The sequence below is a fragment of the Bombina bombina genome, chromosome 3, assembly GCF_027579735.1.
Source record: "Bombina bombina isolate aBomBom1 chromosome 3, aBomBom1.pri, whole genome shotgun sequence".
NCBI classification, from domain to species: domain Eukaryota; kingdom Metazoa; phylum Chordata; class Amphibia; order Anura; family Bombinatoridae; genus Bombina; species Bombina bombina.
Window position 1 is genome coordinate 1,257,198,739 of NC_069501.1, and position 17,966 is coordinate 1,257,216,704.

Here is a 17,966-nt window from a genome sequence, read left to right on the forward strand (position 1 = left end):
CTCCCGCTCAGGAGGTGCGTGATTTTGTGGTGCCAAGTACATCAGGGAGGCCCTGACAAATCACTTTGCAAGACATGGCTACTGTTATGACAGAAGTATTATCTAAATTGCCAGAATTAAGAGGCAAGCGCGATAGCTCTGGGTTAAGGACAGAGCGCGCGGATGAGGTGAGAGCCATGTCAGATACTGCGTCACAGTTTGCAGAACGTGAAGACGGAGAGCTTCATTCTGTGGGTGACGGATCTGATCCAGGGAGACTGGATTCAGAGATTTCTAATTTTAAATTTAAGCTTGAGAACCTCCGCATATTGTTAGGGGAGGTATTAGCGGCTCTGAATGATTGTAACACGGTTGCAATTCCAGAAAAATTATGTAGGTTGGATAGATACTATGCGGTACCGGTGTGTACTGACGTGTTTCCTATACCTAAAAGGCTTACAGAGATTATTAGCAAGGAGTGGGATAGACCTGGTGTGCCCTTTTCCCCTCCTCCCATATTTAGGAAAATGTTTCCTATAGACGCCACCACACGAGACTTATGGCAGACGGTCCCTAAGGTGGAGGGAGCAGTTTCTACTTTAGCTAAGCGTACCACTATCCAGGTGGAGGATAGTTGTGCCTTTTCAGATCCAATGGATAAGAAATTAGAGGGTTACCTTAAGAAAATGTTTGTTCAACAAGGTTTTATCTTACAGCCCCTTGCATGCATTGCGCCTCTCACTGCTGCGGCGGCATTCTAGTTTGAGTCTCTGGAAGAGGCCATTCGCACAGCTCCATTGGATGAAATTATGAACAAGCTTAAAGCACTTAAGCTAGCTAACGCATTTGTTTCTGATGCCGTCGTACATTTAACCAAACTTACGGCTAAGAACTCCGGATTCGCCATCCAAGCACGCAGAGCGCTATGGCTTAAATCCTGGTCAGCGGACGTGACTTCTAAATCTAAATTGCTTAATATTCCTTTCAAAGGGCAGACCTTATTCGGGCCCGGCTTGAAAGAAATTATAGCTGACATTACGGGAGGTAAGGGCCATGCTCTACCTCAGGACAGGGCCAAATCAAAGGCCAAACAGTCTAATTTTCGTGCCTTTCGTAACTTCAAGGCTGGAGCAGCATCAACTTCCTCCGCTCCAAAACAGGAAGGAGCTGTTGCTCGTTACAGGCAGGGCTGGAAAGTTAACCAGTCCTGGAACAAGGGCAAGCAGGCCAAGAAACCTGCTGCTGCCTCCAAGACAGCATGAAGAGAGGGCCCCCTATCAGGAAACGGATCTAGTGGGGGGCAGACTTTCTCTCTTCGCCCAGGCTTGGGCAAGAGATGTCCAGGATCCCTGGGCGTTGGAGATCATATCTCAGGGATATCTCCTGGACTTCAAAACTTCTCCACGAGGGAGATTTCATCTTTCAAGGTTATCAGCAAACCAAATAAAGAAAGAGGCGTTTCTACGCTGTGTACAAGACCTTTTACTAATGGGGGTGATCCACCCAGTTCCGCGGACGGAACACGGGCAGGGATTCTATTCAAATCTATTTGTGGTTCCCAAGAAAGAGGGAACCTTCAGACCAATCTTGGACTTAAAAATCCTAAACAAATTTCTAAGAGTTCCATCATTCAAAATGGAAACTATTCGAACCATCCTTCCCATGATCCAAGAGGGTCAGTACATGACCACAGTGGATTTAAAGGATGCCTACCTTCACATACCGATTCACAGGGATCATTATCGGTACCTAAGATTTGCTTTCCTAGACAGGCATTACCAGTTTGTAGCTCTTCCCTTCGGATTAGCTACGGCTCCAAGAATCTTTACAAAAGTTCTGGGCTCACTTCTGGCTGTACTAAGACCACGAGGCATAGCGGTGACTCCGTACCTAGACGACATTCTGATACAAGCGTCAAGTTTTCAAACTGCCAAGTCTCATACAGAGATAGTTCTGGCATTTCTGAGGTCGCATGGGTGGAAGGTGAACGTGGAAAAGAGTTCTCTATTACCACTTACAAGAGTTCCCTTTCTAGGGACTCTTATAGATTCTGTAGAGATGAAAATTTACCTGACAGAGGCCAGGTTATCAAAACTTCTAAATGCTTGCCGTGTCCTTCATTCCATTCCACACCCGTCAGTAGCTCAGTGCATGGAAGTAATCGGCTTAATGGTAGCGGCAATGGACATTGTACCATTTGCGCGCCTGCATCTCAGACCGCTGCAATTGTGCATGCTAAGTCAGTGGAACGGGGATTACTCAGATTTGTCCCCCCTACTAAGTCTGGATCAAGAGACCAGAGATTCTCTTCTCTGGTGGCTCTCTCGGCCACATCTGTCCAAGGGGATGACCTTTCGCAGGCCAGATTGGACGATTGTAACAACAGACGCCAGCCTTCTAGGCTGGGGCGCAGTCTGGAACTCCCTGAAAGCTCAGGGATTATGGACTCAGGAGGAGAAACTCCTCCCAATAAATATTCTGGAATTAAGAGCAATATTCAATGCTCTCCTAGCTTGGCCTCAGTTAGCAACTCTGAGGTTCATCAGATTTCAGTCGGACAACATCACGACTGTGGCTTACATCAACCATCAAGGGGGAACCAGAAGTTCCCTAGCGATGTTGGAAGTCTCAAAGATAATTCGCTGGGCAGAGTCTCACTCTTGCCACCTGTCAGCGATTTACATCCCAGGCGTAGAGAACTGGGAGGCGGATTTTCTAAGTCGCCAGACTTTTCATCCGGGGGAGTGGGAACTTCATCCGGAGGTCTTTGCTCAACTGATTCTTCGTTGGGGCAAACCAGATCTGGATCTCATGGCGTCTCGCCAGAACGCCAAACTTCCTTGTTACGGATCCAGGTCCAGGGACCCAGGAGCGGTGCTGATAGATGCTCTGACAGCCCCTTGGGTCTTCAGCATGGCTTATCTGTTTCCACCATTCCCGATGCTTCCTCGTTTGATTGCCAAGATCAAACAGGAGAGAGCTTCGGTGATTCTGATAGCGCCTGCGTGGCCACGCAGGACCTAGTATGCAGACCTAGTGGACATGTCGTCCTGTCCACCGTGGTCTCTGCCTCTGAGACAGGACCTTCTAATTCAGGGTCCTTTCAAACATCCAAATCTAATTTCTCTGAGGCTGACTGCATGGAGATTGAACGCTTGATTCTATCAAAGCGTGGCTTCTCGGAGTCGGTTATTGATACCTTAATACAGGCTAGGAAGCCTGTTACCAGAAAAATTTACCATAAGATATGGCGTAAATATTTATATTGGTGCGAATCCAAGAGTTACTCATGGAGTAAGGTTAGGATTCCTAGGATATTGTCCTTTCTACAAGAGGGTTTAGAAAAGGGCTTATCTGCTAGTTCGTTAAAGGGACAGATTTCTGCTCTGTCTATTCTTCTACACAAACGTCTGGCTGAAGTTCCAGACGTTCAGGCTTTTTGTCAGGCTTTAACTAGGATTAAGCCTGTGTTTAAGACTGTTGCTCCGCCGTGGAGCTTAAACTTAGTTCTTAATGTTCTTCAAGGCGTTCCATTTGAACCCCTTCATTCCATCGATATCAAGCTGTTATCCTGGAAGGTTTTGTTTTTGATGGCTATTTCCTCGGCTCGAAGAGTCTCTGAGTTATCTGCCTTACATTGTGATTCTCCTTATCTGATTTTTCATTCAGACAAGGTAGTTCTGCGTACTAAACCTGGGTTCTTACCTAAGGTAGTTACTAACAGGAATATCAATCAAGAGATTGTTGTTCCATCACTGTGTCCTAACCCTTCTTTTGCATAATTTGGACGTAGTCCGTGCCCTGAAGTTCTATTTGCAGGCAACTAAAGATTTTCGTCAAACTTCTTCCCTGTTTGTCGTTTACTCTGGACAGAGAAGAGGTCAAAAGGCTTCGGCTACCTCTCTCTCTTTTTGGCTTCGTAGCATAATACGTTTAGCCTATGAGACTGCTGGACAGCAGCCTCCTGAAAGGATTACAGCTCATTCTACTAGAGCTGTGGCTTCCACCTGGGCCTTTAAAAATGAGGCCTCTGTTGAACAGATTTGCAAGGCTGCGACTTGGTCTTCGCTTCACACCTTTTCAAAATTTTACAAATTTGACACTTTTGCTTCTTCGGAGGCTATTTTTGGGAGAAAGGTACTTCAGGCAGTGGTTCCTTCTGTTTAATGTTCCTGCCTTGTCCCTCCCTTCATCCGTGTACTTTAGCTTTGGTATTGGTATTCCATAAGTAATGGATGACCCGTGGACTGACTACACTTAACAAGAGAAAACATAATTTATGCTTACCTGATAAATTTATTTCTCTTGTAGTGTAGTCAGTCCACGGCCCGCCTTGTCTTTAAGGCAGACCTAAATTTTAATTAAACTCCAGTCACCACTGCACCTTATGGTTTCTCCTTTCTCGTCTGCTTTGGTCGAATGACTGAATATGACATGTGAGGGGAGGAGCTATATAGCAGCTCTGCTGGGTGATCCTCTTGCAGCTTCCTGTTAGGAAGAGATATATTCCATAAGTAATGGATGACCCGTGGACTGACTACACTACAAGAGAAATAAATTTATCAGGTAAGCATAAATTATGTTTTTCAGGTGATTTTCTGGCAGATGCTTTAGGTGAAAAGTGGGATAGAATTCGTATCAGCTGCAGTCAGCCATTCAACAAGAGCCTATTTGGTCTGTCATTCTTACGTCTCCGATCTCAGTTGGATGAAGAGGATGAGAACAGAACTCCAGCAGCTGATTGCAGACAGGTAACACATTTATGGGCATGGAAGCTGAAAGCTTTTGTTACAGGTTGGAGAGGGATCAGAACATATTTGATAACAGAAGTACATGGGGAAGTTGTTTAAAATTGCATGCTGTCCCTAAATAATGACAGTTTCATTTCAACTTTATTGTCACTATAAAATAATCTAGGGCTTTGATATTGCAGCATGAGCATGCCAGGGATAGCCCTGATGCATGTATAATTCTCTTTTGCACTAACTATAGGAATATTAAACATAATAGTTGTATTATTTGTAGACATGACTTAATGAGTACTTTGCTGCAATTAAATGCTTTTCTAAATACAGAAAAGAGTGGCAGGTTTGGCACCAATCACCACATTGAATACACTGAAAAAGTGAAAAGAATGATTTATTCAACATAAAAAATATATTACTGCAGTATAACTTTGTCATGAATTAATAAGGCCCAAATAATGTTCATATATAATGGTGTAGTAACATTCTTCCTTATTATCTATGTCTTAAAGGGAAAATACTTGCAAAAGAGAGAGAGCGGAGCGACATCCAGTTTCCATAAAACTTAGCATTTATTTGTAAACGGGTACAACCTTAAAAATGCATGACAGTCCATACACATGTTAGAAAGAACACAGCAGTAAGGAGCTTACGCGTTTCAGCTTCGAAAAGCCGTAATCATAGCATAATTAGAAAGAATAGAAACACACTATTTAACGGTCTTACTGACTGTCTATTGGTTAAACAAAATACTTCAGCTGTGAAATATCAAATTTACGTAGTTGAGAGAGATTACCTGGTAATAGGTTTAAAACAGCAACATATGTTATAGAGTATAATACAACACTATGATATTCAGTAATATTCAGTCTTTGTGCTATTGACTCAATATAAACTTTGCAAACATTTCACATTTTCAAAAAATAAATGGAATATACTTATTCTTTAACTTAGTAAAAATTTGGATACAGCATATCTCAATAATGTGTCAATATACAGTAAATGCAGATAAATACAAATGTTTCTCTAAGGCAGAAAATGCACACATTCTTAAAATCAAAGGGATTCTTAGTATTCTAAGATCCTTTCTAGTCCACAATTTGCCTCATATTATATACGCTGATATATACATAAATTTACATATACATCTAGATAAGGAAACTCTTTTTGAGACTAAGAGACCGAACAAATGTGACTAGTACATAGTGTGAGAGATATCAGGTATGGGAATGGACTCAAACTTGCTTATAACAGACGGGAATTAACTGTTATATGAAGAGTGCAAAATGCAGCTGTGGCAGAAATTGTATGTAAGTAAATAGATACACACATACAGTGGTGAAAAAGTTAAATTAAATTGATTCAAATGACGCAAGTGCTCCTCTTAAATTTTTATTTAGGGAGATAATCCAAAACGTATTCTCACCTAGAATTGAACTCAGGTCTCCCACTGCCCAGTCCTAATGTTTAACTATTATGCTATATAATGGAGCATGGAGACACATAGTTTAATACACTATCTATCTTTTGTACAAAAAATTATTAAGATTAAAATATATATATATATTTATATGTAGAGTCAAACTAAGTTTACATTTTAATCCATAGTATAAATGTAGATGAATATAAAAACAACAAATGTATGTTGGTGGGTCAAAAAACGTATAGTTAACCCAAATAATAGAGTAGATAAACAAAACAAAAGATATGTACAATTAAAGAGTAAACTCTGCCAGTGGTTGATCAAATCATATTCTGAGTTGAAACCTTCAGGTGTACATGTATTTAACCTGAAGATCCAATACATTTATTTTCTTTCATGTAATTGGCAAGAGTCCATGAGCTAGTGACGTATGGGATATGCAATCCTACAAGGAGGGGCAAAGTTTTCCAAACCTCAAAATGCCTATAAATACACAGCTCACCACACCCACAATTCAATTTTTACAAATTTTGCCTCCTATGGAGGTGGTGAAGTAAGTTTGTGCTTGATTTTCTACATTGATATGCGCTTCTCATCATTTTGAAGCCCGATTCCTCTCAGAGTACAGTAAATTCCATAGGGATGTGAAGAGAGTATCACCTATTGAATTCTATGGTTTTCCTCCTCACGGAAAATCTTTTTCATATGTTCTCTGTTATCGGTCGTAGAGATTCATCTCCTACCTCCCTTTTTCAGATCAACGATATACTTTCATATTCCATTACCTCTTCTGATAACCGTTTCAGTACTGGTTTGGCTATCTGCTATATGTGGATGGGTGTCGTTCGGTAAGTATGTTTTCATTACTTAAGACACTCTCAGCTATGGTTTGGCACTTTATGTATTAATATAAAGTTCTAAATATATGTATCGTACTTATATTTGCCATGAGTCAAGTTTATGTATATTTCCTTTTGCAGACTATCAGTTTCATTTTTGGGAAAAACATATTTAGGAAAATATTTTTCTTACCTGGGGTATAGTCTTTTTTCAAATTGACTGCTTTTTCATTAAATTTTCGCGGGCAAAATTAGGCTCGCGAGGTCGCAAAATGCTGATGTTTATTGCGTCATTTTTGGTTCGTCCGGTGATGCAAATTCGTCATTTCCGGTGTCTTAGTTGATGCCAAGTTTCCGTGCACAAGGTTGTGTCTGCAATGACGCGAGTGTGTCATTTCCGGATGTTGTTAGTGCCAAAGTGCATCATACTTGGCGCCAAATAATTTCATTATTTAAAACACCATTCCTATATGCATCTTGCCTTTTTCTATGTCAGAGGGCTATGCTGTGTGCCTTTTTTTCCCATTCCTGAAACTGCCATATAAGGAAATTGATAATTTTTTCTTCTTACATTTGCAAGATGTCTCAATCTGATCCTGTCTCAGAAACCACTGTTGGAACCCTGCTGTCTGATAACAGTTCTACCAAAGCTAAGTGTATCTGTTGTAAATTTGTGGAGATTATATCTCCAGCTGTGGTATGTAATAGTTGTTATGATAAGCTTTTACATGCAGAGAATGTATCCATCAGTAATAGTACAATGCCTGTTGTTCCTTCAACATCTAATGTACATGATATCCCTGTGGATATAAAAGATTTTATTGCTGATGCGATTCAGAAGGCTTTGTCTGCTATCCCGCCTTCTAATAAACGTAAAAGGTCTTTTAAAACTTCTCATAAAGTTGATGAAATTTCAAATGACCGACAACATACTGAATTATCCTCCTCTGATGAGGATCTATCTGATTCAGAAGATCCTTCCTCAGATGTTGACACTGACAAATATTTATTTAAAATGGAGTATATTCATTCCCTGTTAAAAGAGGTGTTGATTACGTTGGATATTGAGGAAACTAGATACTAAAACTAGTAAACGTTTAATAAATTCTGTTTATAAACCTCCTGTGGTTACTCCAGAGGTTTTTCCAGTTCCTGATGCTATTTCTGATATGATTTCTAACGAATGGAATAGGCCTGGTACTTTTATTCCTTCTTCAAGGTTTAAAAAATGGTATCCTTTGCCATCAATTAGATTGGAATTTTGGGAAAAAAATCACAAAGTTGATGGGGCTATTTCTACTCTTTCCAAACGTACTACTATTCCTATGGAAGATAGTACTTCCTTTAAGGACCCTTTAGATAGGAAACTTGAATCTTATCTAAGGAAGCTTGTTTATATTCTGGCTATCTTCTCAGGCCTGCCATTTCTATGGCTGATGTTGCAGCTGCATCAACTTTTTGGTTGGAAAGTTTAGCGCAACAGGAAATGGATCCTGATTTGTCTAGCATTGTTCGTTTGCTTCAACATGCTAATCATTTCTTTTTAAAGATACAATGAGTCCACGGATCATCTCAATTACTAATGGGCTGTTAGCAAAGAGCACCACAGCAGAGCTGTTAAATAGCTCCTCCCTTCCCTCCCACTCCAGTCATTCTCTTTGCCTACGTTAGTGATAGGAAGAGGTAAAGTGAGGTGTTAGATTAGATTCTTCAATCAAGAGTTTATTATTTTTAGAGTAGTGCCAGAGTGTGCTGCTTTGTTCTAGGGTGTAGCCGTAGTCCATATCAGTCTCTTCAGTAGAGCTTTTGGTGGCTTTAAAGCAATGGGAACTTGTGGGACATAATTCTCACTGCGACTCCCATACATTGTATGCTGCCCTAAATCCAGAATACCTGAGGGATATATACTCAGGAACTTCTACTTTTTTCACAGGTCCATGAGTGGGAGAGGACCTCTTAAACCTGATGGACTGCCTGACTGTAAGGCAGACATATGAGATAAGTGCCACTTTGTTATTCTGGGGCTAATTACACTTGGAGCAAAAGGGAGCACTTTACTTCTCACACACGTAACAATCAAAGGGCTCATAGGATAGTTGCTTGGTTGTTGGGACATACAAACTCTCAGAGTCTGAGGGAACAATACAGTATTAATCAGGCACTGGGGTTAGGAGACATGGACGTTTTATGGCTTGGTGGTTTTCACTCACACGGTGGCTTATTTACAACAAAATGCCGACCAGGAGAGGAGGTTGCGGTCAGAGACGCCCACGAGGGGCGGGGCTTCCATTTGCACGCTTTGTTTGTTGGGACATATGAACTTTCAGAGCCTTAGCGAACAATGCAGTATGAAGCAGGCACTGGGGCTAGTAAACATGGAGGTTTTTATGGCTGGTGTTTTTATCTCACACCGTGGCTTATTTTAATCAAAATGCCGACCGGGAGAGGAGGTTGCGATTAGAAACGCCCACAAGGGGCGGGGCTTCCGTTTGCGCGCCTTTTCACTGCGCTTCCATGTTTACAGATTACCGGAGCAGGAAATTTCAGTTTTTGCCTAGAAGCGCATGGTTCTTACTAATACATGCGTTTCTAGGAACGGATAGAGCTGTGATATCCCTGTTGAGTCCGGATCGTTGCCTAGCAAGTAAAAGGGGCATTATCTAATTATTTTTAGTCTTTCACATACGTTTTTACTTGTGCAGTAAAAAATATATATATATATATATATAAAAAAAAAGTTACACTTTTAAAATTTAATGGCACAGTAACGTTTTTACACTTAAAATTTTTTTGTTACAAAATTAAAAATTTTATTTTATAAATGTGTCATTGTGATCAGAATGGACCAAGGGACCTTGCAAGATGTCACTTGCTCCTTGTTTTTTGATGCAAACGTGGAACCACCAATCTTTTTTTGTTCCTCCTGTATTGATAGGACTCTAAGCTATAGAGAAAAGATTTTTTTTCTGAGCCAAAATCTTTCTAAAGAGGATGTTGTCCAGGAGTCTAATGGCGAGGTCCAATATATGCCGCATCTGTCTCCTCAAGGACCCCAAATTTTACCTCCCTCACAAGCAGTGCCCTGCGCTTCCGCAATAGCTACCGCTGGAGTTACTTTAAGAGACATCGCTTCTCTCATGTCTTCTACTTTTTCTGATGCGTTATCTGCTTTTCCAATGTTGCAGGGAAAGCATAAGAGGAAAATCAGATCTGTAAGCGAGGTTTCTGAGCGTTTTTAGAGGTCCCCTCCCAGAGGCCTGAGGAGGTGGATACTGTAGTAGCATCTGAAGGCGAAGTTTCAGATTCAGAAAGTGTAATTCCCCCTGCCGATACTGAGGTTGTATCTTTCAGGTTTATCCTAGAACACCTCCGTCTGTTATTTAAGGAGGTTTTAGCTACTTTGGACGACAGCGACTCAACGGTAGTTGTTGTCCCTAAGATGTCCAGTAAGCTGAAAAAATATTTTGAGGTTACTTCCTTGACTGGGTTTCCCATAGCTGCCTCTATTAAGGAGGCCTGACAAACAGTTCCCAAGGTGTAGGGTGCCATTTCCACTTTAACTAAGAGACCTACTATTCCTGTAGAGAATAGTTGTGCCTTCAAAGACTCCTTCAGTTTTTTTTTAGCTTGTACATCTCCATTTGTTACTTTAGGAGGTTTTAACTAACCTGGAGGACTCCGACACTACCGGTGTAATCTATCCTAGTGTGTCCAGTGATTTATAAGGAACACATCTCCCCACTCCCTCACAAATATTGATACTTAGCCTTTTTTGTTTCTAACCCTAATTGGTAAAAAATGTAATACAATATGGATTTTGCACAAAAAAAAGTTTCCCCTCACCCTATTGTAAATAACTAGATTTGGGCCACAAAATTACCTTTTCTTTCATGTAATTAGCAAGAGTCCATGAGCTAGTGACGTATGGGATATACATTCCTACCAGGAGGGTCAAAGTTTCCCAAACCTCAAAATGCCTATAAATACACCCCTCACCACACCCACAATTCAGTTTTACAAACTTTGCCTCCCGTGGAGGTGGTGAAGTAAGTTTGTGCTAGATTCTACGTTGATATGCGCTTCACAGCAGGCTGGAGCCCGCTTTTCCTCTCAGAGTGCAGTGAATGTCAGAGGGATGTGAAGAGAGTATTGCCTATTTGAATTCAATGGTCTCCTTCTACTGGATCTATTTCATAGGTTCTCTGTTATCGGTCGTAGAGATTCATCTCTTACCTCCCTTTTCAGATCGACGATATACTCTTATATACCATTACCTCTACTGATTCTCGTTTCAGTACTGGTTTGGCTATCTACTATATGTAGATGAGTGTCCTGGGGTAAGTAAGTCTTATTTTTTGTGACACTCTAAGCTATGGTTGGGCACTTTATATATATATATATATATAAAGTTCTAAATATATGTCTTTAAACTTATATTTGCCTTGATTCAGGATGATCAATATTCCTTATTTCAGACAAGTCAGTTTCATTATTTGGGTTAATGCATATGAATATTCAATTTTTTCTTACCTTAAAAATTGTTTTCAAATTGACTTTTTTCCCTGTGGGCTGTTAGGCTCGCGGGGGCTGAAAATGCTTCAATTTATTGCGTTATTCTTGGCGCGGACTTTTTTGGCGCCAAAAATATTTTTGTCATTTCCGGCGTCATACTTGACGCCGGAAGTTGTTTGTGATTGCGTAATTTTTTTGACGTTTTGCGCCAAAAATGTCGGCGTTACCGGATGTGGCGTCATTCTTGGCGGCAAAAATTTTTAAGGCGCCAATAATGTGGGGGTCTTTTTTGGCGATAAAAAATGTGGGCGTCATTCTTGTCTCCACCTTTTTTTCACATTATTTCAGTCTCATTTTTTCATTGCTTCTGGTTGCTAGAGGCTTATTCATTGGCATTTTTTCCCATTCCTGAAACTGTCATTTAAGGAATTTGATCATTTTGCTTTATATGTTGTTTTTTCTATTACATATTGCAGGATGTCTCAGATTGACCCTGGATCAGAATCTACTTCTGGAAAGACGCTGCCTGATGCTGGTTCTACCAAAGTTAAGTGCATTTGTTGTAAACTTGTGGTAACTGTTCCTCCGGCTGTAGTTTGTGGTGAATGTCATGATAAGCTTGCTAATGCAGATAGTATTTCCATTAGTAATATACCATTACCTGTTGCTGTTCCCTCAACATCTAATACTCAGGATGTTCCTGTTAATATAAGAGAATTTGTTTCTAAATCTATTAGGAAGGCTATGTCTGTTATTCCTCCTTCCAGTAAACGTAAAAAGTCTTTTAAAACTTCTCATTTTTCAGATGAAATTTTAAATGACCGTCATCATTCTGATTTGTCTGTTTCTGATGAGGATTTTTCTGGTTTAGAGGAATCTGTCTCAGATATTGACACTGATAAATCTTCATATTTATTTAAGATGGAATTTATTCGCTCTTTACTTAAAGAAGTTTTAATCGCTTTAGAGATGGAGGAATCTAGTCCTCTTGATACTAAATCTACTAAGCGTTTAAATTCGGTTTTTAAACCTCCTATGGTTATTCCAGAAGTTTTTCCTGTCCCTGATGCTATTTCTGAAGTAATTTCTAGGGAATGGAATAATATGGGTACTTCATTTACTCCTTCTCAAAGGTTTAAGAAATTGTATCCTGTGCCATCTGACAGATTAGAGTTTTGGGACAAAATCCCTAAAGTTGATGGGGCTATCTCTACTCTTGCTAAACGTACTACTATACCTACAGCAGATAGTACTTCCTTTAAGGATCCTTAAGATAGGAAGATTGAATCCTTTCTAAGAAAAGCTTATTTATGTTCAGGTAATCTTCTTAGGCCTGCTATTTCTTTGGCTGATGTTGCTGCCGCTTCCACTTTTTGGTTGGAGGCTTTAGCACAACAAGTATCAGATCATAATACTCATAGCATTGTTAAACTCCTTCAACATGCTAATAACTTTATTTGTGATGCCATCTTTGATATCATTAGAGTTGATGTCAGGTATATGTCTTTAGCTATTTTAGCTAGAAGAGCTTTATGGCTTAAAACTTGGAATGCAGATATGTCTTCTAAGTCAACTTTGCTTTCTCTTTCTTTCCAAGGTAATAAACTATTTGGTTCCCAGTTGGATTCTATGATTTCAACTGTTACTGGGGGGAAAGGAACTTTTTTGCCTCAGGACAAAAAATCTAAAGGTAAATACAGGGCTGCTAATCGTTTTCGTTCCTTTCGTCAAAATAAGGAACAAAAGCCTGACCCTTCCTCTAAAGGAACGGTTTCTGTCTGGAAACCTTCTCCAATCTGGAATAAAACCAAGCCTTTTAGAAAGTCAAAACCAGCTCCCAAGTCCACATGAAGGTGCGGCCCTCATTCCAGCACAGCTGGTAGGGGGCAGGTTACGATTTTTCAAAGACATTTGGATCAATTCGACTCACAGTCTTTGGATTCAGAACATTGTTTCACAAGGGTACAGAATAGGTTTCAAGTTAAGGCCGCCTGCAAGGAGATTTTTTCTCTCTCGCATTCCAATAAATCCAGTGAAGGCTCAGACATTTCTGAAATGTGTTTCAGATCTAGAGTTGGCTGGAGTAATTGTGCCTGTTCCCGTTCTGGAACAGGGTCTGGGGTTTTACTCAAATCTATTCATTGTACCAAAGAAGGAGAATTCCTTCAGACCAGTTCTGGATCTAAAGATGTTGAATCGTTATGTAAGAATACCAACATTCAAAATGGTAACTATAAGGACTATTCTGCCTTTTGTTCAGCAAGGGCATTATATGTCCACAATAGATTTACAGGGTGCATATCTTCATTTTCCGATTCATCCAGATCACTTTCAGTTTCTGAGATTCTCTTTTCTAGACAAGCATTACCAGTTTGTGACCCTTCCGTTTGGCCTAGCAACAGCTCCAAGGATCTTTTCAAAGGTTCTCGGTGCCCTTCTCTCTGTAATCAGAGAACAGGGTATTGCGGTATTTCCTTATTTGGACGATATCTTGGTACTTGCTTAGTCTTTACATTCTGCAGAATCTCACACGAATCAACTTGTGTTGTTTCTTCAAAGACATGGTTGGAGGATCAATTTACCAAAGAGTTTGTTGATTCCTCAAACAAAGGTAACCTTTTTGGGTTTTCAAATAGATTCAGTGTCCATGACCTTGTCTCTAACAGAAAAGAGACATCTGAAATTGGTTTCAGCTTGTCAAAACCTTCAGTCTCAATCATTCCCTTCGGTAGCTTTGTGCATGGAAATTCTAGGTCTCATGACTGCTGCATCGGACGCAATCCCTTTTGCTCATTTTCACATGCGACCTCTTCAGCTTTGTATGCTGAACCAGTGGTGCAGGGATTGTACAAAGATATCACAATTAATATCCTTAAATCCCAATGTACGACACTCTCTGACGTGGTGGATAGATCACCATCGTTTAGTCCAAGGGGCTTCTTTTTTTCGTCCAACCTGGACTGTGATCTCAACAGATGCGAGTCTGTCAGGTTGGGGAGCTGTATAGGGATCTCTGACAGTGCAGGGGGTTTGGGAATCTCAGGAGGCGAGATTACCAATCAACATTTTGGAACTCCGTGCGATTTTCAGAGCTCTTCAGTTTTGGCCTCTTCTGAAGAGAGAATCGTTTATTTGTTTTCAGACAGACAATGTCACATGTCAATGGCATATGTCAATCATCAAGGTGGGACTCACAGTCCTCAGGCTATGAAAGAAGTATCTTGGATACTTTTATGGGCGGAATCCAGCTCCTGTCTAATCTCTGCGGTTCACATCCCAGGTGTAGACAATTGGGAAGCGGATTATCTCAGTCGCCAGACGTTACATCCGGGCGAATGGTCCCTTCACCCAGAGGTATTTCTTCAGATTGTTCAAATCTGGGGACCTCCAGAAATAGATCTGATGGCCTCTCATCTAAACAAGAAACTTCCCAGGTATCTGTCCAGATCCAGGGACCCTCAGGCGGAGGCAGTGGACGCATTGTCGCTTCCTTGGAATTATCATCCTGCCTATATCTTTCCGCCTCTAGTTCTTCTTCCAAAGGTGATTTCCAAAATTCTAATGGAACGTTCGTTTGTGCTGCTGGTGGCTCCAGCATGGCCTCACAGGTTTTGGTATGCGGATCTCATTCGGATGGCCAGTTGTCAACCTTGGACTCTTCCGTTAAGACCAGACCTTCTATCTCAAGGCCCTTTTTTCCATCAGGATCTCAGATCATTAAATTTGAAGGTATGGAAATTGAACACTTGATTCTTAGTCATAGAGGTTTCTCTGACTCAGTAATTAATACTATGTTACAGGCTCGTAAATCTGTGTCTAGGAAGATTTATTATCGAGTCTGGAAGACTTACATTTCTTGGTGTTCTTCTCATAAATTCTCCTGGCATTATTTCAGAATTCCTAGAATTTTACAGTTTCTTCAGGATGGTTTGGATAAAGGTTTGTCTGCAAGTTCTTTGAAAGGACAAATCTCTGCTCTTTCTGTTCTTTTTCACAGAAAGATTGCTAATCTTCCTGATATTCATTGTTTTGTACAGGCTTTGATTCGTATCAAACCTGTCATTAAGTCAATCTCTCCTCCTTGGAGTCTTAATTTGGTTCTGAGGGCTTTACAAGCTCCTCCGTTTGAACCTATGCATTCTTTGGACATTAAATTACTTTCTTGGAAAGTTCTGTTCCTTTTGGCCATCTCTTCTGCTAGAAGAGTTTCTGAATTATCTGCTCTTTCTTGTGAATCTCCTTTTCTGATTTTTCATCAGGATAAGGCAGTGTTGCGGACTTCATTTAAATTTTTATCTAAGGTTGTGAATTCTAACAACATTAGTAGAGAAATTGTGGTTCCTTCATTGTGTCCTAATCCTAAGAATTCAAAGGAGAGATCTTTACATTCTTTGGATGTAGTAAGAGCTTTGAAATATTATGTTTAAGCTACTAAAGATTTTAGAAAGACTTCTAGTCTATTTGTTATCTTTTCTGGGTCCAGAAAAGGTCAGAAGGCCTCCGCCATTTCTTTGGCGTCTTGGTTAAAGTCTTTGATTCATCATGCTTATGTAGAGTCGGGTAAATCCCCGCCTCAAAAAATTACGGCTCATTCTACTAGGTCAGTTTCTACTTCCTAGGCGTTTAGGAATGAAGCTTCTGTTGATCAGATTTGCAAAGCAGCAACTTGGTCTTCTTTGCATACCTTTACTAAATTCTACAATTTTTATGTGTTTTCTTCTTCTGAAAGGTAGAAAAGTACTTCAGGCAGCTGTTTCAGTTTGATTCTTCTGCTTATAATTTCAGTTTTTTTCATTATTGAGATTAAAACTTTTGTTTTGGGTTGTGGATTATTATTATTTTTCAGCGGAATTGGCTGACTTTATTTTATCCCTCCCTCTCTAGTGACTCTTGCGTGGAAGTTCCACATCTTGGGTATTTATTATCCCATACGTCACTAGCTCATGGACTCTTGCTAATTACATGAAAGAAAACATAATTTATGTAAGAATTTACCTGATAAATTCATTTATTTCATATTAGCAAGAGTCCATGAGGCCCACCCTTTTTTGTGGTGGTTATGATTTTTTTGTATAAAGCACAATTATTCCAATTCCTTATTTTGATGCTTTCGCTCCTTTCTTATCACCCCAGTTTTCGGCTATTCGTTAAACTGAATTGTGGGTGTTCTGAGGGTTGTATTTATAGGCATTTTGAGGTTTGGGAAACTTTGCCCCTCCTGGTAGGAATGTATATCCCATACGTCACTAGTTCATGGACTCTTGCTAATATGAAAGAAATTAATTTATCAGGTAAGTTCTTACATAAATTATGTTTTTTCCCCACCTGATATCCCAGCCATAGTGTCGTGATTTTTTTTTTAAACCACATCATGGGGACGTTTTTAAATTATCTCTAGAGGTGTTCTGGTTACTCTAGAATGCTTCTCAACTGAATAAAGCAATAGACTTCATCATTTAAGTAGCTAATGGCTTCATCCAAGTCCGCTAGAGGCAATTATTGTGCAACTGGGGACTAATGTAGGAAGAAGTTCCTTTAGGCAGGATTATGACTGTGATATCTCTTATTTTTTACACGTTTTGTTTAACTCAACAGGTGACAGTAGAAATGTTGTAATATCAGCGCTGGATAATGTTTGTGTTTTTTCTTTTGTTTAATCTCCTTCCCATAACTGCCCTTAATGTCTAATGATCTCAGTCATGTGCAATTTATTTATGTACCACAGAATGAAGATTCCCCGGAGGACGCTCCAGGATCTCAACAACACTCCTGCTCTATTTTCAGAAAGATGTTTATAAAAGGCCCTACGGAGAATGACATACAGTATGTGTGTTTAATTTTTATGTGCAAAAAACATAAATATAAAATTAATAGTAAAAAAAAATGACTAGTATTCTTAAAGGATTATTAAAGGGACATACTCATACAATACTCATATACTAAATCACTTGAAAATATCACCTGAGCATCTCTATGTAAAAAAGGAAGATATTTTACCTCACAATCTCCTCAGCTCAGCAGAGTAAGTTCTGTATAAAAAGTTATACTCAGCTGCTGCCCAGCTGCAGGTAAAAAAAAAAAAAATGAAGAAATGAACAGCAGCCAATCAGCATTAACAGTGCTGAGGTCATGAACTCTTTTACTGTGATCTCATGAGATTTGACTTAACTCTCATGAGATTTCATTTTAAACTTCCTTACACTGAATAGGGAAATAAGCTCGCTCCTCCCGCTGTCCCGGGACAGACATACTTATTTGTTGCTTAGAAGTCCTTTACAATGGGATGTGACTACTGAGGAATTTTTGAGATAAAATATCTTTCTTTTTTACATAGAGATGTTCATGTGATATTTTCTAGTCAGCTTTTTACAGTTATACTGCATCACTATCAAGTGATTAAACATTTGGGTATTATGGCCCTTTAAATACCATAGTTATCAGTAATCAACACACGCATTATAAAAAGAC

The 17,966-nt window shown here is 39.8% G+C and overlaps 1 protein-coding gene across 1 annotated transcript in view; it reads left to right on the top strand.

Moving 5' to 3' along the window:
- XNDC1N (XRCC1 N-terminal domain containing 1, N-terminal like) overlaps positions 1–17,966 on the top strand; it is a 446,185-nt gene that overhangs the window by 182,565 nt on the left and 245,654 nt on the right. Inside the window, exons 4-5 of the mRNA XM_053705638.1 lie at positions 4,570–4,730; positions 17,224–17,321. Of these exons, the coding sequence (XP_053561613.1) occupies positions 4,570–4,730; positions 17,224–17,321 (259 nt within the window). The remainder of the gene's footprint in view (positions 1–4,569; positions 4,731–17,223; positions 17,322–17,966) is intronic.